General features: G+C 34.6%; 1 protein-coding gene across 3 annotated transcripts in view; it reads right to left on the bottom strand.

The window, feature by feature from the left end:
- The window catches only part of CEP120 (centrosomal protein 120), a 40,103-nt gene extending 14,248 nt beyond the window's left edge, over positions 1-25,855 (bottom strand). Inside the window, exons 1-18 of one of the 3 annotated variants that reach the window (XM_021546196.2) lie at positions 25,636-25,855; positions 24,276-24,432; positions 23,233-23,347; positions 22,207-22,348; positions 19,965-20,113; positions 18,741-18,938; positions 16,022-16,249; positions 15,549-15,756; positions 14,368-14,478; positions 12,953-13,130; positions 10,885-11,034; positions 9,875-10,057; positions 8,290-8,386; positions 8,048-8,200; positions 6,542-6,631; positions 6,072-6,164; positions 4,327-4,488; positions 824-946 (exon numbers count right to left, since the gene is read on the bottom strand). In XM_021546196.2, coding sequence (XP_021401871.1) covers positions 824-946; positions 4,327-4,488; positions 6,072-6,164; positions 6,542-6,631; positions 8,048-8,200; positions 8,290-8,386; positions 9,875-10,057; positions 10,885-11,034; positions 12,953-13,130; positions 14,368-14,478; positions 15,549-15,756; positions 16,022-16,249; positions 18,741-18,938; positions 19,965-20,113; positions 22,207-22,348; positions 23,233-23,347; positions 24,276-24,432; positions 25,636-25,687 — 2,589 coding nt within the window. In that variant the 5' untranslated portion in view covers positions 25,688-25,855. The remainder of the gene's footprint in view (positions 1-823; positions 947-4,326; positions 4,489-6,071; positions 6,165-6,541; positions 6,632-8,047; positions 8,201-8,289; positions 8,387-9,874; positions 10,058-10,884; positions 11,035-12,952; positions 13,131-14,367; positions 14,479-15,548; positions 15,757-16,021; positions 16,250-18,740; positions 18,939-19,964; positions 20,114-22,206; positions 22,349-23,232; positions 23,348-24,275; positions 24,433-25,635) is intronic. The other 2 variants (XM_021546195.2, XM_021546197.2) reach the window with 2 other exon arrangements.
- Positions 25,856-26,459: the final 604 nt, after the last annotated feature.

The following is a 26,459-nucleotide window of genomic DNA, read 5'->3' as shown; positions in this document are numbered from 1 at the left end:
TGAGGAAGTGCTTTTTTTGAATCTGACAAAAATTATTTTCATTAAATTTGTGAAGATTTTAAAGCATTGGTCTGTTTAATTCATCTAAGAAAAACAGGAAATCTAAAAATATTTAATGTAAGAGCTTAAATAGGCTGTAGAAACAAAAATATTTTGCATCAATTGCTTGCATTATTAGATATTATTAAAGCATACAGTAATATATAGACTGGCCATATTGAGTATATCTAGCGCCAGAAAGCTGAACCTAATTTTTTTTTCAGCTTATTTTACCAATAATTTAACTCAAATCTCATAATAATTCTGAGCAGTCAGTGCCCACATCTATGGCTTTAATTAAATTCTCTCCTGTGGGAATATATGGCTTTTAAGCAAATCAATTTATGACATGTTATTGATAAGTGACACAATCTCTTTGCAGAAATACTTAATTACAAAAATGCAAATAATGGAAAACCAGTTTAAATTAATCCTCAAGAAAATCATCATATTTCTTTATTTTTTTTAAAAAGAATGTTCAGGGACCCCATCATAAATCATGATTTAAATATATAGGTTATGGTTCTTTCCTGTTTTAGCCTCTAATATTACTGCTTCCTCTACAGAAATAAGGTCAACACTCAACACTGTTGACCTTATTTGTGTCTGAATATTTAAACTCTGAAGAAATTACTGGAAAAAGTAAACCAAAATGGACAAATTAAGCACTTCATCACACAGTGGTGTGGTGAATTAACCAACACAGTGGTTAATTTTCTACATCCCCTTTATCTGTGAACACACCATTGTGACAATTTTTAAGTACCAGAAAAATCCAATATACCTTTTCTAAAGTGAGAAGATTTATTTCTGATTGTAGCTGGATTTCTGGTTTGCTACTTTGCTGTTCTTTGTATTGCTGAAACTCCTTCTGCAAAGTCTTATGCTTATTTTCTGCTTCATAAAGCTACATTAAAGAAACCAAAATGCAAGTTAGCAGAAAAGCCCATTCACAGACAAATAATTAGATGACAGAATTTACATAACTTCTTAGTCTTTGGAACAAACATTTGACTGTCAATTATCTGATATAAAACAGACATTGAAAGTTACACATTCATAATTAATGATTTCTTGATAATGGCACACAGCAATGTTTTAATAGGAAGAGTTTTAAAGAGGATCTTTGCTCAGTACTGGAAAGAAAAAAACAAGTCTGTCCTCATAAACATAAGATCAAGATTTATTCACATTTTTATTCACATTTCTAAAACAACTTGCAGAAGAAATACAGAAAGCATAATACTAAGATTTACACATCTTATACAGAAAGCCAGTGTTATCTACTATATGAAGTTTTATTACTTACTCAATTTCACAGCATAACTTTTTTAGGAATGTCTGTGAAAGGAAACGACTAATACTTTGTACAGCCAAATGATTTAGAAGAATGGTTGAAGCAGAAAGGCTTAAGTGACTAATGACTTAATTCTGAGTCCCTCTGCCCTCACAGTGTATTTACACAGTTTCAAGAAGATTTTTATAAAGAGAGTGCTTTGCTTGATACACACAATGGGTAATTTGAAAAATTATGCCAATACACAATTACTTGCTACAGAGAAAGTAAAGATGACACATGTTAAACAGTGTTTTTTATAATAGGGTAAAAATACTAAGAACTTTTTGTAATGTTTTAGTCTTCTGTTAAATGTTTTTCAACTATAAATACCTTAATACACCTGATGGAACTGAAGTATTCCAGACTAGAATATGATCCCATGTGCTGATCTTTTATTTTTTTCCAAGTAGATAATGCAAGTATTTCTATGAATTCTACCTCACAGTTTAAAATACTGGGTGAAAATTGTTTAGAGAACTAATTTCTGTTACAAAGCCAACAATTTCTGCTAGTACAATAATAGTTTAATTCTTTGGATCTTCTAATTGAGTCAGCTCTATTTTTTCTCTCAAATTTCTCTTTTTTTGCACTTACAGTTCTTACATCATTACAGAATGGATGTAAGAAAGTAAAGATCTTTCCTAGGGAGTGATACAAAACCAGTTTGCTGTCATTGTTTTTCTCACAGAACTACAATAAACTATTAAATTTGAACAAAAGATACTGCTGTTTAACACCTTTAATTTTTACCTATTTAGTTTTAAAGGAGACAGACATAATGCCAAACAATAACTAAATTATTTTGTTAATAGAAATATCAGCTGTCCCTAGAACTTCTATAACAATGTTTGATTTCCTGTTTGGTTCTGGAAACACTTACAAAAATTGAATTTCTTATGACACCTCAGAATTATGGATATGAGGAAATTATAAAAATCCCATAAATAAAGCACAACTTCCTTATTCAGAAATTAAGGGTGATCTTCAAGGTGGATTCTTTAAGGATCTTCTTTGGTACATAGTGGGGCTTACCTCAAAACAGGTTGAATTCTAGAGATCTCTAAGTGTCTAAGTGTGGAAATTGTGTACTGACAAATCCCTTTAAAAGGTATAAAATAAGATTACTTATTCCAGAATATTCTGTGTTAAAAAACAAAAACAGCCACACAAACAAAACTCCACACTCAAAAAGGTCTTAAAAAAAGAGACTCATCTGTTCACAACAGAAACTTGCTGCTGTGCACGTTACAAAGAGCAGGGTCCTAGAGTGGAACTCCAAGTAAGCAAACAAAACCTCACCCCCAACAAAGCAAACTAAAAAAGCCTGTCTCATGCACAATATGTGGCAACAGCCACCACATATTAAAGCACACCAGGAACACTAAGAGGAAGACAGCCAGGAAGCTCTAGAAAAAAATGGCCTCCATACAAAACAGGAGGAAAGCATTGTGGAGCTTGTGTTTGGAAAAGTAACAGTATGAAAGGCACCCATGCAATCAGGTAGAGTATGCTGCACAGGCACTAAGGGATTCTTCAAAATTAGTAAAAAATGTACTTAAAATTAACAAAAAAGTTTTTAAATATGAAAGACAGTTAAATTTTAGAACTCTCTGCCACAGAATGTTGCAATACTAAATACTTTTTATAAGGAATCATATGAGATCATGAACAAAACTTTTACTGATGGCCACTAAGTATGAAACTGATTCTGGAGAAGAATACATATAACCCTTGATGGTATTACTAAAAAACTGCATTTTTTTCTGAGTCTCACTTCCTTGTTCTGACAACTGTATGTCTGTTCTGAATAGGAAAAATAAAGTGATTGTGATGTTTTATTTAGAAAAGGCCTGTTGAAGCTAAAAATGGTCAGTGGGTGCTGAAAGAATGAATATGAATTAAGAATAGTAGCTGGTGGCATTAGGCCACTTGAACAAGAACTACTGGCAGCCAGCACATGAAATGCAAAAGTGATCCACTTATGACTTTGAAAAGGACTGCACTGCACAGTTAGTTTGACTATTCTACTTGAGCACTCACTGAATCAAGATGAACAATCTTCAAGGTTTGCAACATTTTTGTATGAGCTGCATTTAAAAAAAGTTCACTGTGCTGTGCTTAACATATGCTAACAAGTAAAGAAGAACTTTAATACCACTATTTATTACAGAACTGAAAAAACTCACAAAAATCTATCACAACTCTTACTAAGTACAAAAATAGGGCTGTGGCTACACAGTTTTTCAAACAGTGAAAGCTAATCTTGGATTATCACTATCACATATCAGACATGAAAAACACCAAAGCAAGTAATTAATCTACGTAAACAAAGTACTTTCAGAACACTTAGGCATTTGTAAGACTTAATCTACTTAATAACAAATTAAGTGTCTAATGCTATAACAGCTAAAAAAAGTAAGTACTAACTTTTACAATTTACTTTAACAGTCAGGAAAAATGTCTAGACTATACTTGTTGTTAGTGCCAAAGTTAGCTCACAGGACAACAGAACATGGTCTAAATTTTCTGTTTAGAAAGTACTACTCTCAGAATAGAAGACTGCAATAACAAGAATTTCCCCCTGTCTCAATAAGGATAACTAAAATAATCTTTTGCAATAAAAGAATAAAACTAACTGCACGGTCAAACTACTTAGATGTTAATTGCCAATAATTTTTTAAGCTACTGAAATGTACACTGATGTTCATGTTCTTCATGTAATGTATGTTTTCAAATGAAACTTGATTTTTAATGTTGTAAAAATAATCACAAGCACTGCGCTGCCAACTGACCATACAACTGAGCAAGACCGACACAGATGGATCTCAGCACAGAGATCCCCAATTTAAATAAAATGTTTGTTACAAAGTTGCCAGAATACAATCACCTCCAAACCACTACTGAATTTGCTAGTCTTAGAAAAATGCGCACTTGTATTGTGTACATACCTGCTGATGTAAGTGATGCTTGTCTTCTTCCAGTTGTTTGATTTTTGACCTTTCTAGCTCTAGCTGGTGTGCACATTCTTCCCTGGCTCGACGCAAAGAATCCTGAAGCACCTGCAGATTTCGTTCATGATCTGCTTGCAGCTCCTTCTTTACTCTTTGAACCTTAAAAACAGACACATTTACATTAATCCATAGCAGTGAGAGCTTCACTTAAAAAGTCTTAAAACTGTTACCGCTATTCATGACTGAAAAATTGTTATTAATTTCTGAAATTAAACAATAAAATTCCCATTGTCCAAATGTTCACTATATACGTTCTTATTGAATTTCAGTTTAACTGACAAGCTGCTGATTATTTTATTTGGGCTAGAAATATACCCTTGCTTAACTACTGTAAAAACAGAGGTCTCTTGGAGCTCTTCTGTACAATCTAAATGATTCTACATGATTCGTTCAAGGCAGGTTTCACATCCACCTTCCTAGTACAAAGTGAAAAGCAAAATACACCATTGCAGAGACTGTGAAAGTCACAGCTACAAGCCAAAATGTCTTCAGATCAGTGAGACTGCACTGTTCAAACTGAGCATATTGAGATATTTTCTCATCAAGCGGAACAGAAGAACAATCCTTTACATATTTGAACTTTCTTAGAAAGATGCTACTGTCCCAAATAACTACTAGCTGAATAGAAACTTCCCCAATAGCTCATTTCTCAAACTGTAATTTACTAACTGAACACTACATCATTATCACTAGTTTTTTTGAATCCACTGATTTTTATCATCTCTAGCTCTCAGGTCAGAATCTTAAATAACTTTGACAAAGTTATTAGAGAAATATACATGAGATTCAAAATTACTACTTCTACTCAGACTGAAATGCACTTGGTCAAATCTGAGCACAGATTTTTTTGCACAGATGCTAAAGTCAAAACATTATTTACAGTACAAACTGCATCTTGAGATTAGCCTGGATACTGAATAGGACACTGGCTCAGCCAGCAAATTCCTGCGTTGGGAACCCTCAATTTTGTTTCAAGCATAGAAGGGAATAGTAGGCTAGAAAAATTAGAATCTGAGTTACAAAGAGGAAAAAGTTTTTCTGACAGCTAAAACACTGCAGTACTTTACCTACATCATTTTGAGTTTGTTCTGAAATACAAGAATAGGCAGCTTATTTTGTTTTTCCACATGACCAGCACAACCCACTTTGCCAGATTGGGGGTGTTTAGTACAGTGGAAGTTATTTGCTTCTCCTGTACCCTGTTTCAACCTGTCACTACTGAAAAAAAATAAACAGAAGTAGGAACTCTGAAAATGTTGTGTAACAAAACTTGAAGTTGCTCTCAGATCTTCCTGTCACCTTCTCCTATTTCAATAATCAATCTAGCAATTATTTTTTGAAGTAAGGCACTCTTATGTATGTGTACAATACTCATCTGACAGTGCTAAACTTAAAATTGAGTTATGCTAATGTTATATAAATGTCTGCACTGACATTAATTCTATTAATAATAGAAGGCTTACAGTTCCGTAATTCTGCAACCCATTTAAAAGTTCACTGAATTTTTATTTCAGTGAAGAAGTGTAGCTGTAACAAAACTCGGCTTAACTGTTAGTGTTCCTCTACATATCACGAGGAATGTGGCTAGTTAGTATCTTATACACAAAATACAGTTGTCACAAAACTCAAACCTTATAGAAGTAGCTAATGCAATTACATTGTTTAATACAACCAATTTTTACCTCTGATTCAGCACTAAAAAGTTGTCGCTCTCGCTTATCCAGATCTCTCAGGGTTTTCTGAAGCTTTTCTTCCAAAACATTATATTCTGCTACCTAAACAAAGGAGAGGAAAAAAAAAATATTGTATTTTTATTTAGAAATTTCCATAAAAAACGAATCTCCAGCTCTTAATTAAGAACTTGCAATGGAGGACTTACTTCTAATTCATAAGCCATAGAAAGCCTTTTTGACCAGGCAAGTAAAATACAATCAAAGAGCTCCTATATACAGCAAACTAACCTTAGGAAATTTCTAACAAATATTCTATGATTAAAGGCTACTTTTAATTCTTTTGCACTGTTGTAGACTAAATGCATGCATATCAGTAGGTGCAAAGGTTCATTACAGACCCTTTGTTACAAGTTACCAAATACCTTGTTAGTTTTATAACAATTCAGACTTTCTGCAAATATAAGGAGGAATTTCCTTACCTTTTTCTTCACTAATGACTCTCTCTCTTTGTCTCTTTTCTTCCATTCCTCTGCAAGTGCTTGCATATGGACCATTTCCTTCTTTTTAAGCTTTTAGAGGAAAAAAGAGAAACAAAATCCCCAAACCAGATCAAAATTTTTGGAAGTGCACCTTTAGAACACTAGCAGACCTAAGTCTTGAAGCAAAAAAGTTTAGTATGCTGACTTGCATAGCTCTCAAGATATGATTCTGATAGTGAAAAATATGTTAAACTTAAGTACATAGTGCAAAGTACATGCATATCTGAGAAAAACATCCAAAGAAATACCAGATTTTCACTCCCTTTTAAAAAGAGGTGTCAAGAATGAGGTTTGATATGTCCTATTTAATAAACCACAAGAGTTAAAATTTAGCAGCAATTTTAACTGAGGTATATAAAATAATAATAAAATCAAATATAATTAAGTAGTTACAAATAAAAATTTGGCAGTAGTTAAGATAAAGCATAAGCAAAACCAGTTGGCGTACAGGGAGGGCCTCTCACCCTGCCACACGTACAAAAGGCAGACAAATCCAAGCAAACTTTTATACTGTATGCTAATACATATTCATCAATAGTTCCTGTGTATCTCCTGCCAATTTTAATTCTTGAAATCTACGTCACTATATTACACAGTGCATGTTCCCATTGTTGCTGGAGGTCTTCTGTACTCTTTAGGGGTCTTCTTGGATGAAGGCTCATGGTCTTCCTCGCTGTTCTCTGAATAATCTGGCAGGTTGCACATGCACATTTGAACTTGGTATTATATAAGTAAGCATTAAATTCCAAATTTAGGTTCCCTATCTGGGATTATACCAACTTATTCATCTTCAAGGTCGTTCCGGCCTAAGGAATTGCCTGGACTTTCATTGTTTCAATGCCGATTATGCTCTTGTAGTTTTTCCCAGCTTTGTCCTTCCCAAGGCCATTTGTGCTAAAATATCTCAATACTCCATCCTGTACCTTATGAACATCTAGGAACATCTGTTTTGTGACACTAATTACTTATCACTTTATTACTTTTTAACAAATATTTTCTAAAATATCAATATAGTTACAATTATTAGCACGAATCATATTTGTTTATCACAGAAGCAAGCAAAAACACCTAGAATGACCTCAAGAGTAGACAGCAATGATTTTTGAGATGCAACTAACAGAATACAGAATTAATATTTAACATCAATAGTTTGAACCTTGAATCTATTGTACTTCATAAAGAGTAATGGGAAATTGTGAAGATGGTATTCTGCATTTCAAACCCAGTCCCTTCTTCACTTACTTAAGAATTAGCCTTCTTCCTTAAAAGCATGGAATCTGTGAATGGAGTAGTTTACATCTGAAGTTTTATTATTCTGTATGAGTAAAATTTAGTTCTTACTGAAACCGGTAAAATAAAATACAATTAAAGTTACTCTCTGTACCAATTCTGCTAAAACTTCTCTGGCAATTACATAGTTTAGGTAATAAAAAAGAGAGTAAAAACCTGATTTTCAAAAATGTCTTCTTGCATTTCCTTCCACATTTCTAACTCCAGTGCTGCTTTGTATTCCAGAGTTTCTCGAGGTTCTGGATGGTCTTCTGGGGCACAGAGAAGCTGAGTGTGAGCAACATGCCGTTGTTGACCAGCACCTACTTCCTGATATAATAAAAGTGGATTTTTCATTGAAACCTCAACTTATCAAAGACATGTTCAAAGGAAAACGCAAAGATTTATATAAAACTTACTTGAGAAGAATCTGACACCATAACTTCTTGCACTTTGACAAGTCCGTAGTCTTCCAAGGTGATGGTGTATGAAAGCTCTGCTATTCTGCTGCCTGACCTATAAATAGCATTAAAATGTTAGTTTAATGCAAACTGTCTAAAGATACAGAAAAAGAATTTTAAGACAACACACAAAACAGCAAAGCTGAAGTTGCTCTGTCCAAGTTCAGAATCTCTAAACAGTTGCCTACGTGAGAGCCTAAACACACTTTCCTAAATATAGGGCCTAGTTTATCAATCTACAACAAGCCTTCTGACTTAAACAGATAACTCGTCATTGGAAACATATTTAACTAAAAGATTACTATAATCAATTCCTGCAATGAGGGAATAAACCAAAATTATACCTACAGTCTTAAGTCTTTCTAATTATGTAACTGCTCATATACAGACACTACTGCTGACCTCAACTTATGATACTCATTGAATTCCCTTAGCTTTCCTTGTTAAGCCTTTAACAGTAACCTCCTAGTTATCCACAATATAAGTAACTTAGCATATAATTTGTGGTGAAACATCCTTGGATTACTTAAAAAACACATTTATGGAAGCTTCAGCTTAAGAACAGTTTGTTTTCTACTGCCTTGTCTCTAATCACAGCTAGGTGACAAACAAAGCCAGTCTTTTGCACAGAAAGGTATTAAGAGAAGGAACACAAGTCATGTAACTGAAATGATCAAAAGTCTCACATGAAAGTACACTGAAGTGTAGACCTTGGTCAAAACAAAACCTCTCATTTCAGTGATAATCACTTAGTAAGGCAAATTACACAATCACTTGTCACCTGGAAGCTGCAGAACATGATGCTGAAGGAATTAACCACAGCTGTAGTTTTCTCAGAAATTCACATTCAGCAAATACAGATAGATGACACTAAAATGCTTTTTACAGTTATTTGCTAAGGAAAAAAATCCCAATAAATGCTTATATTTCACTCAAGTTGAAAAAAATTGCTGCATTAAATTCTTACAACTTTCCACTGGTTACTGACTAAAAAAGAAATCAAGAGTTGTATTAGTTGACATCAGAAATCTGAGTAAATGATTCAACAAGAGCAAGGATAAGAAGGGGTCAGCATAGCAAAACACAGACCTGATTACATTTTGAGAATGCCATCTGGTGGTTATGCTTTGCGCAATACCAGATTTCATTTAACAAGCAGTAAAAGTATGAACCTTAATATATAGTGAGACAAGGTAACTCTTCACAGAATCAGGTCATGCCAGCTTTCCCACAGAAGTTAAAGAAAAGATAGAGGTCAATTTTCTATTAAGTTGGGAGAAGGGGGGATACCCATCACTAACGCTCATGATTATATGAAGGTTTATTATAATTACTTTGACAGTAGTGTATACATTACTCAATATGAAGTGTCAGTTTAGCTTTTCATCTCTTGGATGCCTATTCACCTCTCTCTGAGCGCACTGCAGCCTGTTTACCTATTCAAAAAGCTATCCAGGAAAAGCTTGCTGCTTTTCAGAGAAATACTAAACAAACAACTCTAGGAAACTTGCTACAGAGCTAAGTACTTTTTAAATAGTTTTACCCTTGTGCTGCTGTGAAACTGACTGTTTCATTACAAGTCTGACGCCAGCATTGTTCACCATTCCCACCCAAGAAACGGGTTTTTTCTGAAGCCAAAACACTTGAAAGCTGAAGTCTTGCCACTCCTAGAAGCAAGTCTTTGGCTGTTTTATCTTTGTGCCACAATTCGACCAGCAGAGGTAATCTGAAACAAAGAAGTGATCTTAATGTCAGGCATCAAAATGAAAGAGGAAACATTATTATTCAGAAGCATCTCATGTTCTAAAAGTAACTTCTTAAATCAATGATGGTTACAAAAGTCAGAAATGAATTGGTTTTACTGTCTTTCATTTAGAGGAATGAGACTGACTGACTTTGTATTTTTTCAATCACTTGGTTCAGATAATCATTCCTTTCAATTATTAGGGACTAACAATGCTATAGTGAGTGACTGACAGAAGTTATGGTGTCTAATACAACTTGATCATCTTCATTTATAAATACATACAAATGAATTTTAGCCATTGTCAGTTAAAATACATCTCCCTCCACTGCTACTTTCAAAATATTATTTTTATGATTTTTTTAATTTTACGTATTGATCATTTATTGAAAGCTGGTGGAAGTGCTACGAGAACTGTTTTACAGCCTTCAACACTGCAAGATGCTTTCCAGGTACCTGCTGTATTTTTAAAGATATCGTATAGTTATTGCATATTAAAAAAAATGCATATTTTTAGAAATACTTTGTCAAATTGATGCTATTAAGCTTTACTTTTAAAATTTATGGCAAATATAGTTGTTTCTGTAAGCAACAATACCCAGGTATGCCAGAGAGAAAATCAAGAACTGTAGAACTCCTGACTTTAAATGTAATTATTAGACAAATTGGAAGAGTAAGCTATTAAGTATTTACTGGCATTAGCCCTTGAATTATTCACTAAATTCTAGAACTGATAATCTTAAAGTGACTGCCTTTACAACAAAATATAGAAAAATGTAATTAAGATTAAAAAAATTGCAAAATGCTACCTGAAGAAAGTATCTTGAAGCTGACGAGGTATAGTTGCAAAATCAAATGCACAATATGACTTTGGAAGAAAGACTTCCATATTCTTTCTAACTTCTACAGGTGGACTTGTCATAATAGGTGCTGCACTGCCAAAAAATGGGTACGAATACCTAATTTAAAAAAATAACAAAAATAACAGTTCTATAAATAGGTAATTTTTTTGTACCTTCTGCAACAGGAAAACCAGTTTAGACATAATTTAGTAAACCATGACTTGCATCAAAGTTCAAGGAATTTTTACTAGTACATTCAGCAATAGAATTTAGCTCTCAATTACTCATGTTGTCATTTACTTCAGGAACAATCCAGCTTCTTTATATTGGCTGTTGTTTTGACAAAAATGTTTTAATAACCTGTATATTCACATATACATATTTTACTAGAACTCTGCAATTACTATATAAACTGAGCAGACAAACAGAAGAAAAATTTATACTCACATATAGATTGTTACTTGAGAACATCTTTAACTGTATTTACAGTTCAGACTAGACTGACATGCAATAATTGATAACTAGGTATACATATACAGTGTCAGCACCATTAGAAAACTTCATTAGCTATTTCATTTCCACAGTTTAATTGACTAAAAAGCAAGTCAAATAATTTTACCAACATGACTTAAAATGTGGCCTGAAACTACTCTATTGGCATATTTCAGTGTATGATAAACTGTAGCAAAGGTCATGAACCTCTTAAACTTCATTTTGTTCAACCTGATGATGCCAGCTGTCAGCCAAGTTCCTAATAAAATAAAAGCTGCAGCAAATGATGCCTCAATACATAAAAATTGCATTCTTCACCTTTTGTGAAGAGCTGTTTAAAGAACTTGTTTAGACTGTAATAAAATAATGCTTCCAATCTACAGTGAATATGCAATTTTTTACCCTGCAACTGTTCTTAACATTTATGTATCTCAATGTTTCTCTTTTCTTGCCATGTTCATCGCTAACTATAAAAATTCAAGTGCATAAAACAAAAAAAACTATGTGTCGTTACTGTTACAAAACAAATTAATTATTGAAATGTTACAGAAAATATTTATGTGACAAAATTACATCCATTGTATGTTGCCTTCTGCATACTATTTAGTAATGTAGCCTATATGGAAAGATATTAATGGTGAACTCTATATTAGCTGTATTTTAAAATATTCCAGCCCTACATATCATCCACAACTTTTCAACCTGGTTCAGACAAAATCTAAACCCCAAGAACCACCACCACAACTAGATTTTCCAGTGTCTAGTTAAAACTGCATGAAACAAGCTCTGCCAGAAAAGAAGTAGAGCAAATGCAGAGGCAGCTCTCTAGTTAGAAATCCTCAGTGCTTTCAGACTGAATCACCATTTGAAGATATATTTCATCACAAACATCTAAAACACCCTGATGGAAATGAGAAGACAAATTGCAAAAACTATTATTAATTACTCACTTCACATACACCATCAATAATTAATATAACAAAAGAAAAATTTATTTTTTAAACCATCAAAATCATCCCTTTATTTAAAAGTCTCTCAGAAATGCATTTAAGTACACTGATTCTTCATTAAAATGAGAATTTTCTTCCTTCAGATTCATACACAAACCAGTGATCTGTCTCTTACTAAAACACCATAAAGAGTTCTTGGGGCAATGTGGGAAACTACCAAAAAGAAAAAAAAAAGACACAACAAAAACAACACAAAAAAAAATAAACAACTCATCAAGTCATTGATGAGTGGGAAATGTAGCCAGAAAGTAACATGAAAAGCAATTCTCCTATTCCTTTAAAGATGGATGTTCCTTGTCAAACCTCATACATTCAAATTAAATTTAATACAAATTACACTAAAAGGTAAAGTTTAACCCACCAGCTTTAATGCTCAGTTTAGTGATAAGCCAGATGAACATTCTAAAGTATTTTGCTACTAACAATCAGCTACATTTTAAAAGGCATGAAGAAGCAGAGAGGCACCTACCATGAGAAATTATTCAGATTATGAAGACTTCGTATTTACCAAGAATAACAAAAACAAATTGTACCTTAGAATGCAATTTATTGGAAAACCAACTTCCAGACTACGTATACTTCTTAAGTCTATTGAAAAGCAAAAATGGTGAGAGGCTGCTGGAATGACAATTTTCTGTGCTGATGCAGGCTCAGAAGGACTGGACAGACCCACAGGGTTAAGCTGAGATATCGCTACTGGACCACTATCAGCTGAAAACACAAAAGAGAATTGATGTGCATTTTTTTGGGCATTGTTCTGCCCAAAATAACAAAATATATAAATTATTATTATATGCACATTTTAATGCAATGAGATAGGAATCTCTCAAGGAAGCAACCTACTTGTAAAATGAATTAGTATTGTGAAAAATAACCACTCCTTAAGTTACTGCTTCCAAAGAAAAAACACCAAAACACCAATATACTTTAAATCTTTTTACAGAATTGTAGTATTTTTCCTTTATTAATATTTGAAGTGATATAAGGTTTAACTCACTGCACAAGTCTTACACTAAGATCAAAGAAATTAAGTTCTTCAGAAAGATGCTGTAAGACTTCAGTTTATACTAATTTTTCATAGTCAATTTGAGGGCATGCATAGGGAAATATTTTTAGAAATTTAGGGGTTTTTTTAAATTAACTAACCTCGTTAGGGAAATTACAAAGACAATCAGCTTAAAAGGTCAATTGTGCTCATGAAAGGCAGCATCACCCTTGGCCCCAGTGTGAGGTTTAGCCATTGAAGCAAACTTAAATGTGCAAAGCACATCTGTTTCTGTCACAGAACCCACATACTGTGACATCCATTTTACAATTTAGAAAGCAGAAGCAACTTTGAGTAACTGCCCAATTGCATCCAGGCTTCTCATGTCATACAGTGAGACCCAATACTACCTTCAGAGAGTAAAACATCAAACTACAAGTCCCACAGACAGGTCTCCAAAAGGTGTCCTTGAAAAGTGTTCAAGACATTTTATTTAGGTCTTTAAGGGCTATTTAGGCTATTTTAAGCCCATACAAAAAGAGGGAATGAAAGTATGAGATAAGAATTCAACTACTTTTTGTAAGTGCTACTTGTTCTGACACTTTCTATATAATTATTTAAAATACTTCCACTTTTTTAATTTTTAAAGAAATACATCATTGCTAATATTGACTTTATTTTTTCCTCCTTTTTTTTTCTAAGTGTTTTGCTTGCATTAATATCACCATTACAAAAAAGAAAAATGCTGTAATACTACATCAGTTAGTTAACACAATGTATTAATGAAACAATTTTAAGTGACTCAGGTAAAATACCAGTAGATTGCTTGGTGCAAAGAGGTGGCTGAGTGGAATTTTAGGATCATACAGCTTTTAAGTACATATAGCTTACTGTTAAATTTCATTAAGTTGGTACTATAGTCAAATTAAATTTAAGGTACTAAATTCAATAATTTTGCCTTACTAGGATTTTGCATATCTGTCAGAGGTGATTTTGCTCTGCTCTGCGATTTCAAAGCTGGAAGCTCTTCAAAACACTGTTTGTTAACCTCTTGAGGGTAGCCAGTGAGCACTCCTGAAAGACAAATGTGAAATGACATGTGTTACATCTTAGCAAAATAGAATTATAAAATTATTATTAATATTAATAAAAAAAGCACAGTCCTCAATTTCCTAACCAGAGATTCAATCCAGCTGTTGGGTTCACAATACTTTCTCTTTGCATTCCATATAAAGTACTTAATCCTTGCTTAAATAAAATCAATTATGATTAAAAGAAAATTTGGCTGAATTAGCAGACAAATCCTGAGAGCTCATTCTAGGACATGGAATTTCCTCTACAGAACTGGGCATCTTTAGGACAAAGCTCAAAAGGTCAGCAATACAAATATAATTAGAAAAATAATAACTCTGCTTTATTAATAAATGATCCTTTAAGAAGATTAATGTTCAGTAACATTTATCAAAACAACATTTTTTGAGATTTATTTTGTAATTATGGTATTCCTCATCACTGTTCCTCTTCCACTTACCAGCTCTTAAATCAGTAACAAGTCTTCCTAGGGCTTGGGCTATCAAGTCCAAACAAAAGGATCATGTAAAAACAAACAAAACAACCCAGTTGCTTGGTTTTGTCCAGGAATCTATACTATATGAACACCTGTCTTCACAAATTATTACCACATTCCTTAGAAAACTTAGAATAAAAAAAACCTTTATAATTCCTTAGAAATGTCAAAAAATCCCACATTACCCCTACTTTTCTATTGAATAAATTAACATTAGACCACTTCATCTCACTGAGCAAGTCAGTTTCTTCATAGGCATTGCACTAAACTTTCTCATTCACAGCTCCAGAAAATTCCAAAAACTTTTGTTATGATTTTTCAAGCTGATGACCATCCACATCACTCGTAATCTATGCAACCTCAAATCCCTAATCTGGCTCTTGCAAGTGTACTTAATAATGAGCATGTTCAAATCACAACATTTATCCCCATTCTGTTATTTGTTTTATGCAAATGATTCTGACTTGCCTGAAATTTATCACCAGAACTGAGTACTACCTCATGAATATACTAAAAGGAGTAGTATATGATGCCAGCCTTACACTTAGCAACTGGGCAAAAAATATATACCACATACCCCTCTTCCTTGGTTTTGTGCCTTTTTCAAACTTAAGACTTTCCACTTCACTCTCTGTTGCTACATCTTCTTTTGATGAACACTGGTTGGCTTGAGATGGTACATTCTGGGATCTCTGCTGCTGCTTCTCTGTTTTTCCAGTAACATGTGAAAGAACTTTCTCCCGTGGCTGTTTGGGTTCAGTTGCAGCATTTAAGGGAATCAAAGGCTAGATGAAATGATAGTTTTCTTATTGACCATAGCTTGTATTGAAAAATTTTGTCTATGACATTTCGTAGTATGAAATTATTTTTAATAGTATGAGATTATTTGTTATTATTATATTTATATAAAAATGCCAACGAAAGGATTATTCATGTAAAGCAATTAAATTTTTCAGGGTTACACAAACCCAGTCAAATATGGTTAAGAAATACCAATAATTTTTTAATGTGAAATTGTGTCTAAATCAACAATGAATGGGTAAGACATACCTGGGTAGTCAAGCTCTCCCTTTGAAGAATTACAGATACCCCAACAGTAGGGGCCAGATCCAAAGGCAGCTGTGGCAGCTTCTGTTTAGCTCTATTTGGTGGAACAAGAACAAATGGTCCTTCTATTGCCACAGGGTGTTGGTCAATCTCCACACTTCCACTCTTCAGGAGTCCAGACAGGGGAACTTCAGTGCTTCCAAGAGAGTGGTCCCCACAGCAAAGATGGACCTGCACACACACAAAGGTGCTAGAAAGGAAGTGATATGTGCAATTTGCACTGGAACCGTCTGTGCACCCTCCACTAAAGGTAGCATAAATACAGGTTATCATCTCTAACCTTGTCTGTGCATGCTGAGAGTAAGAACAGCTATGAAATGTCAGTTTTGAGCAGGTGGGATATGCTCACTGACAGGGCAGCAGCAAATCACTGCACTGCCCTTCTGAGGATCTGTCATATTACTTCTGTAGGATAAATTCAGTACTCTGTGGCTTCTAAACACTGCACAGATCCTTGCTTTTCATGCATAGGCACATGAAATGCATGACTCCAAAGTAATGAAAAAGATTAGTCAAAGGCTTTGGAATATATTTAGACACCACTTAACTGGAAAGGATTTTTGGGATTAAGTAACTGTGGTTTTAATTCCTGGTACATATAATCATTTGAAAACTTGATTCAACTGTTTATTCCTTATACAGCTTAATATTTATACATACAAGTGAAAGATGGATCTTAAAAAAAAACCCAACACACACTAACGTAATCTATTTTCCTCAAAGTTACTCTTTGAAACTCAAACACTAACTTGGTTTTTCCCAAATAAGAGTCACTTCAGTTTTGATTTAGCAGATCAGAACACTGCATTCCCACTCTTAATATTTATTGCACTTATCAAAAACTGTCGTGCTGAAAGGTGTGAGCTGCCAGGATACGTATCTAGGTGCACATACATATGTATACAAACATACAAATACAATCATACAATACACATATACACAGACTCTAGTCTGGCAACTAGCACCTTTTACAACAAAAGTCTTCATTTTTGGAAATATATGTTAAAATTAAGAATCAGAACACAGTGCTCTGATCCTATATCCTAAGATTTAAGATGCTGAGTGAGAACTCAAAGGAAGAAAGCTGTAAATCAAAATGCGGATCTGACCACACAAGAACATTTGTTCAAAAAATTGTTCTTTACACATGATGCAAACATGTATAATTTCCTACAGAGATATCATATATGTTATATTAAACACTTTAAGACTGCTTTAGAGTAAGAATAAATTCCAAACACACATGTTGCTTCAATTTATAGTAAAAGGGTTTTAAAATCACAGGAATTTAGGGTTAACAGGAAAATAAGCTAAGTAGGCCCTGGAAAAATAAATACCTTAAGCACATGAAGAACTAGTACTTGCTAGAACCGCACCGTGTAGCTAGTACATGATAATTGATATAATTGTTAGATGTGATGATTGTTTAGTAATTAAATATAATTACTGTTTAATCATAAGAATAATCATGAGAAACTGTGGTCAGGGACCTAAGAAAGATCACAAGAAACTCATGTCAATGTATATAATAGAACAATATAAGTTTAATAATTAATGTGTGAGTTATATAACGATAGAATATAAAATACGTTCAGCTCAAAAGCCATGTTGGAGTCAGATTTGGGTTGGCACCCCTGATTCCCAGAGTTCTTAATAAAAGACCAGCATATAATCATATCCTGTGATTATGTGTGTTTCTGAACACTTACACAATAATATTTAAACTTGAGACAAAAAAATTAAAAATTTGAAACAATAAAAGACTTAAACAAAAGCAGTCCTGAACCACTCTGCATAAAAACCCTAGAATGGTCTGTATAAACTTTAAGAAAAATAACTTTAAAAGGGTCCAGATCCACAAATTACTTTCTATAACTAATTCTACTTTATTTACCAGCTACATTATCAGAAACCTACACCACTCTCACTCAATGAAGTAGACTCTTGTTTTCTAATTAGTTTAAGCCATGCACAGATTCCCATAAATATACTACCTTATTAAAATCATAGATTCATTTAGTTCAGAAAAGACTGTTAAGTCTGCTGAGTCCAGCCGTTAACCTAACACTGCCAACTCACCACTAAACCATGTCCTCCATTTAAAGGCAAGGCTAAATAAAGATAAGCAATATCCCATAACAGCCCAAAAATGTCTGTAAGTGTATTTAGAAACAGCATTTGGCTACAGACTGGGGGAAGAAAGACAGACCTCACTTATCATTCACAAAGAGTGCCTAGGACAGTGATTTTAGAGCTTAGGCAAGAGTGACCTGAACAGCTGGTATGGGACTACCATAGGTAGCACAAAGCAGGACTCTGGGTTGCAGATGGTCTGACTGCAGTGCAGACCCCAAAGCTCAGAGCTCTTCAGAGAGCCACATTAGCTCTTTGGAAGATCATATTTCAGCAACAGCTTTTATCATGATATGTAAACCAGTCTGCTGTAATAGCAACTAATTAAAAAGACAGCACTCCACCTGAGCTACGAAATTTGCTGCTACGGTTTCCCTCATATCAGCAAGAGAATCAACTTATATTTGACCCAAAATACTATAAGACCATCTTAGTTTTGGAAACAGAAATGCTTCACAGATACAACCTGAGACCTACTCTATTTTTTTAATTATTTATTTTCATTCACATTTGAAATTAAACAGCTTACCTGCAATTTTGACTGTGCACAAAGATAAACTTGAAGAACATCTACTGTACTACGTATTCGAACTGAAGCTCTTTCTGGCTCGAAGTTTGGATTAATTAAATCAGTGAAAGGTTCATTTGTGACATCATTTCCCAGTAATGAGTAGTAGAAAAAAAACTCAGGTTGTCGATCAGGGAGCTTCATAGTACTAGGAACTAACTGAAAGAGATGCAGAAGAGAATTATGTATCTCTTTCCTTGATGCAGAGTTACAGTAATTCTGAAAGAATTGTTTGGAAATTAGAGCTTAAAGTGACCAGCTGACCTAAATCATAGCTTGCCCTCCACACATCTTATTACATTAATGCTCAAATTAAAAATGTTTTAATTTTTTTTAAGCAAAAAAGAGCAAGACTTGTCAACACCAAGGGCTGTAAGTGGCATGTATTTAATAACATCAAGTACTACACAAATATCAGACATAAGCTGAGTATTCAGCTATGCCTTCATAAAATATTTCCAATATAAATATTGCAGATTAGATACTGTTATATACTTTGTGATTAAATAAAAGATTGAAACAGACAAACAGCTACTTCATCCTGTAGGCAACTGCAACTGTGACTTCAATGCCTGAAGAGGCACAAGCCACAAACAAACACAGTAAATTTTGCTCCTCAAGGTCCTACCATTCTGACATGGAAAATTATTTTCCCTGAAAAAGAAAAAAACATGACAAGACTGAAAAGAGTTTATTAACTCTTATTATACAAGAGTTCTAGACCAATTAAAACAACGCTCTCAGTACAGCATGAACATGGTAGCTGAGGTCTAAAGGTGATGTGACTTCATCCAAGCTAGGAAGTCCTTCCCTTGGGCAATATATGTACTCAGTCTTACATAAGCATTTCACCTTGTTTGAACTCCAGTGCATGGGCACCACACTGAAGACTAATATTATCAGTACACAAACTTCTTACACTATATTGCAGTAGAGAGTTAAGAATGAATCATTTGAAGTAAACACAGTTTTAGTACTTCAAAATAATTATATTTCATTTGCAGTCTGAAATGTTAAGGACTTCTAAAGTTTTAAAATGAATATAAATTCACTTTGGGACAAGGTTATTTCTTTAAATAAACTCAAAAAAGCCATAAAAAACTAATTAGAAATGAAGAATGGGAGGATGAAAATAATAATGTGGGATAACACTTCTTAAAAACTACACATAGTAAGGAAACAAACCTGTTCCAACTGTGTGGCAAATACAATAGTTACAGATAAGACAAAATGATCTCGGCAATACTCTGCTGGTCCAATTTGATGATAGCCCTCTTCTTCATTCAAGACTGGCACAATACTTTTAGGGTCCAGTCCACAAAAAAGGGTTAGTACTAAGAGAAAAGAAATAAATGTAAGTAACTAGTGGTTTTTGTAATTGCTGCAGCAATCTGATATGTAATTGCAATTTTATTTTTAAGCATTACACATGGAAATTACAAATGAAGATCTTGATGCCTGTTACCAAAGGTTTGCAAAAAACAAAGTAGTCCCGAGCTATACTTTGAAACAGCTACAAAAAAATCTGAAATTAACTTTTATTCACAACTATTACATTGAACACCATGCTCAACAGAATTCTAGATCCTATTTTTATTTTGTGTTACAATGAGAAACAGTACAGTGACTGCAAGTTTATTTCACCAGGCTAGAGTATACCATGCCATTTCTTTACTTTGCTCATTAACGAAAATGCAGGACAGTAACCGCATATATTGCAATGTATTGGAACAAATATGGTATGGCATCCCACACATCTTTAGAATGCTTTATTTAAAGATTTTTCATCTGAAGTCTTCAATGCATAAAACTCTATTTTGGTTTGCTAGTTTTTGTTCTATAGTACCAGAAATTCAACACATTCAGCCCTCAGGTTACACCAAATAGAAATAGTGACATAGCATTTTGTGAACAAAAAAGCTCCATTTCAAATACTGGAAGCCTTAGACAACTTAAGTCAGTAAAGAAAAAAAGAATGTATGAATACTAAATGGAAAAGTATCTGACCAGACTAGAATTGGGTAATACAGCTTTGTCATACCTAAAGCCCAGAACATTAGTTTTACAACTGTTTAAGCCCAGAAGTTTGTTTTTCCCTATCACGTAAATATGATATTGACTAATTTTGATATGATGAAAGAAAGGAAAAAGCCGGCACACTTGTTTGTAGCAGTTATTCCACAGAAAACATGAAATGGGAAACAGTGCTGAGTAAAGGCAGAAAGGTCTTCTTTTGTTTGCCAGTCTCATGACGGACAGGAGAACTTGCAGGCACAAAGACCACATGGGAAGTGCAGACTAAAGAATCTAAATGATTCCTTGGATCAGTTCTTTGCCTCCTTTACAGATGTTACAATTGGAAGGTTCCCTGTGTTTTGCTGTAAATCTGAAAGAATGAAGTATGCTATCTTACACTAAAACTTAAATCCTGTCTTAACCAATCCTGAAGTACATACAGCCAAGTCAGTAAATTCTGGGCCAGAAGCTTCTGGCTTATAAAACACTTACTGCCACTGACCACTCTACTTCTACAAAAATCACAGCCACAGATCATCAGCAGATAGATGACAGATTTAGAATTAGGGAAAAGGTACCTTCAGGGCAAGAACACTGTAAGGTATGCAGGAGAAAATGTACCAAAACGCTAATTTTCCAAAAGTTAAGTAGATAGGCATTTGGGTGAAAGATCAGGGCAAGATGGAAATACGTTTTTGCTTTGGGACTCTTTAAATCAAGTTTCTCAGGCCTTGTTTTTATTTTTTTTAACAACTACTAACTTGCATTAAAAATAAAAACAAAACAAACAGAAGAAAAGTGACTTAAAGGCACAGCACAGAAAGGTACCTACTAGTGTTAACATTTGAGTTCCAATAGATTTTTGACTTATTTCACTGATTTCCTTTGAGAAAAATAAACAAGAGAATTCAGTATTGGAATGAGTCCCAACATTAAGCGTATGTTATTACAAAAAAAAAAAAATTAACTATCACATAATTTAAGTACCTAACGATTAGAAGAACACACCAAAAAAGAAGCAAGTCTATCCAACAAATGAGACACTTTACTTCTTTACAGTTCCAAGCCCAAACTACTGAAACTTTTCCTTCTATAAAGAAGCTCCTCTCCTATTTCTTTCGTAACCTTCTAAAGCCCATAAATACAAGTTAAATACCCAACAGAGTTAACTAGGAGCCCCTAAATCTCATTTCAAATACCAGTTGGTTTGCAACTTGTCCATCTAAAAGTCACACAATTATCGCAGTAAAGAATCTTTGAAAAATTTACTACCACAAGGTACATTAATCAGCTGGAACTGCTGTGAAATTAAAATTCTCTTGATACTTAAAACTGCACATTTGCAACAAGTGATATGTCATCTGGCACAGGAAGACTTTTAATTCAAACTGAGTGATGTCATGTTACTTACCCTTCTCTTCTCTAGGGGGTGCCTCCTTTGCTTTAAAATCATCAACCAGTGCTTTTGAATCTGCCTCCAATGCAACACCAATTTGTATTTCAGGTTTAAACTTAGGGTACTTGTTACTAAGCAAAGGATACCATTTAGGTGCCTATAGAGTAAGAAACAAAAATAAGACCCGAAAGTGTTTACATACAACAGAAAAAAAAAATAGTATAATACTATTACAGAAAACTCAGTCTTACTGTAGCACTTCTACTTCATCACCTATAGAAATACACTTTGGTTTTTATTTTTATTTATTTCAAAATTTGGTCTATTTAGTACACTATTTTACTAAAATATTCTATAGAATGGTTACTGAATGACTACCTGAACAGAGTAGGCTTTTTTCACTGACTTATACAGTGCAGAGGTTAGAGAAATATACCATAAATCTTTACTTAGAAAACCTTCAAGTCTTCAACTGCACAATTAGTCCTTCTCTAGAAGAACGATACCAAAATAAGACACCAGACTCCTTGTATGACCCATATCAAAGTAATGTTTTGATCAAGCTTGATACAAGGGTATTGGCTAATTAAATTTATAAAAGCAATTATACTGTGCTGACACTATGCTGTATTAAACAGCAGCAGAAACATTACCTAACATCTCCTTCTATGGAGGCCCAATGAAAAAAAACAAGACTTGATTTCATGATGGAGAGTAAATTCAATTGCTCCATTTCTATTGCTTAGTCAAAATTTTCCAGTTGATTAAATAATGAGATTGTGTAGATTAATTGGTTGCTAGTGATCCTATTATTCAATTCAGAAGCAAGAAGATTAGTACCAACTGTGTTTTTCATTTGTGCATGTTCTCAGAGTCAAGACGTCTCTCCCCTTAAAAAAATCAAAAAAATCCCCCATGTATGATCAGTTGTACTCCAAAACGAGACTCAAAAGTTTAACCTATGCTTTAATTCAAATTGTATTATCTGTAACAGCATTGCTGTCAAAACAGATTTTTAAATCTTTATACCCCATAACATACCTGTTTCTTTTCTGGTGCAGCCCTTAGATCCAGTACAATATAGCCTATATTCTCTTTAGCTGAAGATACAGGATCCAGTGCAAAACATTGGAGTTTGATAGGTGTACGCTGCAGTCTGAAAAAGTAACTCAGTTGAAATAGCAAATATAAAATGTATCCCTGCAATTAGTTCTGAAAGACAGTTCGTAAATTTCCAGCAAGCCAATGATACAAAACACATTATATAACTAGTTTCATTAGGTTGGAAACTGAATTTATATTGAACATACAAAAGTCATGACTAAGTGAGAGAATTAACAAGTGGTTTAATTTTTTAAGAGGGTGTTGGAGCCTCAGTCTCAAGCGCTGTTAAAAAGACATTAGCAAAACATAAACACCTCACACACATAAAAGAAATAACACAGCACCTCACACAAAATTTGAATTTCACTTGGAGTGGCATCTTAAAAACAGGAGCACAAGATTTTTGGGTAAACCACCTGACTACTTCAATGCACACATAAGACACCTAGCACGTGGCAAATACAGACATCTTTCTCTGTCAAATAAAAATGACACAGCTTTTTAAACTTCTTTTATAATATGGTCATAAAATTACAACCTGTAAGTTGTAAGACCTGTGAAATTAAATAACAGTTATGGAAACATTCAATTTCTCAGCTTATCTCTTTGAAATTTTCAAAAACTATTTACACAGACTTTTCAGACTTAAAATTAAGTTAATTTTGTGCCACAGTGTGCATAAGGAAGCTTGACTACAATGTTTGAATTACAGAATTATAATTTGCTCTAAGAGTCTGCGGGGTGTTTTTTAGTAGTGTGAAAATATACTCTTTAGAATTCTTAAACATCACTTATCTTGCCACATACTACCTTTTTTTGTACATTAGTACATTTTCCCATAACATTATTGTAGATAAAAATAAAAGAAAGTTTCCAAGAAACAATTCAGATGACAGTAAACCAAAAATTGTATTTCACTAACTCGAAAGGCAAGAAAGTTAAATTTTATTTGCAAATTAGACTTCACTTTTTAACATTACCTGTGCTGATGAAGTGCTTTCCTATCAAGTTCCCAGGCCAATTCTGTAGCAAATTCTGGCTGATCAGTATGCTCCACGGGGTCAGTAGCCAACTGTTCACCATCTAACTTGGCTTCAACTACAAGCTCGTGCTTGGGTCGTTTTGGGAAACAGCGCCCTGTAAGAAAGTGGCATTGCATGTGCCATCACTAAAAGAGATGCAAGAGCTCAGACTGATGCCATAAATCAGTTACATGAAATTAATTTCCCATGTCACCTTCCTGGCTCTGATCTTTAAAGAAAAAGTGTTTGCATTATGCAGAAATGAAACAGACTATTTGTGAAGAATCAGGAAATTATGTACCGAAGCAAAGTAGCAGACAATTATAATTATTTGAGAAATCTATGATTGGTAATTGGTAAGGGAAAAGGCATGAGAAATAGAGTGAATGCTTTATTTCAATTGAAAATGTTATGACTGTCCAACATCAAAATAGAAAAACATGATCTTATAAAAGTAGTGAATGGTGTTTCTCCAGCCACTTGCTGAAAAAAAATCATTACCAGATTAGGAGAGTGCCTGAAACCATATAGAATTGGTCCTGGACTCAGGATTATCCAATACTCTGATTTGAAATGACAAAAAAGAAGTAAAACTTTACTTATATCACAGATATCACAGTGTGAGGAGACAATACTACAAGCATATAATATGACAGGATCTCTCATTTGTAAGCTCCTTTGGCAAACTACATAAATGGACAGAGAGATATAGGATTTACTTGACAAAGAGAAAGCATTCAGCCAAAACAACCCAAACCACCACTAATCTCTAAAATAGTCCAAAAGAGAGAAAGACATCCTAACAAATAACTCACTCACACACACTGTAATTAGACTACAGAAACGAAAAACGAAAACCTATAGAAATGCAAGACAACCAACTAGATACACGTTTGAGTCAACACTACCAAAAAAAGCGTAAGGCTGATGTTACAAAGGAATAGAAATACTGTAATACTCCCTAAAAAACAAAACAACCCAAAAAAAACCCAAAACAAAAAAAAAAACCAAAAACCAAACAACAACAACAAAAAAAAAGAACAAAACCCAAATCCTCAGAGAACGATTGTTACTTTTCTCATTCACTTAATACATTGGATAAATACGTCCAAAACCTAACAGAGGGTAGGCAACCCTGGCCTAAGATATGTACGTGCAAAGCTTTATTAAAAACATCGGTTTACTCAATGCTGTTCGGCTCCCCCCGCTCACGTCTCCAGAGAAAACTCGGAGGCATAACCAGCCCTCATCTTCCTCCCGGGTCACACGGGACGCGCAGCAGCCGGGAGGCCGCGGCCCTCCCGCCCGTCTCTCTTACCTTCCAGCACGGAGACGACGATCAGCAGCCGATCGGCGGCTCTGGAGACCATCTCGGCGCTCCGCCCGGCTTCTCCCGAGGCGGAGCGGAGAGACCAGGAAGCTCCCGGGCCACTCCGCCCGCCTTGCCGCCACTCGCCGCCCTTTTGCCGCCGCGGAGCCTTTAAACACCAACCGCCGCCGCTTCCGCCCGGCAACGCCGGCCCCGCCGCTTCCGCCACCGGCTCCGCCCCGGCGCCGCCGCCTCCAGCCTGGCACCGCCTCCGGACTGCGCGGCGCGGCTCCCGCACCGCCCCGTGGCTTCAGGCTGAGCGGCACTGCTGTGCTGCGGAATATCGGACGGGGCTGTGGAACCGTACTCGAAAACCTCACAAATAAAAGTATAAAAAGGTTTTTCACAAGCAGTCTGCATTGCCAGTGGAGGAACGCCAGCTGCTTCAGAGACGTGCCTTCTATTAAGGCGGGGAAGTTTCTTTAGTTCTTTTTCCCCCCGGCATTGTGACGAGGGTCAGAGCGCGAGAATTTGAATCCAGTCGTAGTAAAATGCAGCTTTGTCCTCCTTAGCTAATTTTTTAAAGTATTGTCTTCCATACGAAGTAATAATCAGTTAAGCAGAATATCACAAAATAGTGTGTCCTTGCACCTGGCATCCCAAGTTAAACACACATATCTTGACTGTGAAGTAAAACACCCCATTTTTAAGTTTGCAGTATTTTTTTAGTAGATGGCCTAGCAAAATCTTTGTGTAGACATAAAATCCTTGAGTTTTAGTATCATAAGTACTCATAAAGTTGCTGAGTCAGTATTTGTAAACACCAGGAGAGG

Source organism: Lonchura striata, chromosome Z (assembly GCF_046129695.1).
Source record: "Lonchura striata isolate bLonStr1 chromosome Z, bLonStr1.mat, whole genome shotgun sequence".
NCBI lineage: Eukaryota > Metazoa > Chordata > Aves > Passeriformes > Estrildidae > Lonchura > Lonchura striata.
This window is presented reverse-complemented; position numbering and strand designations above follow the sequence as displayed.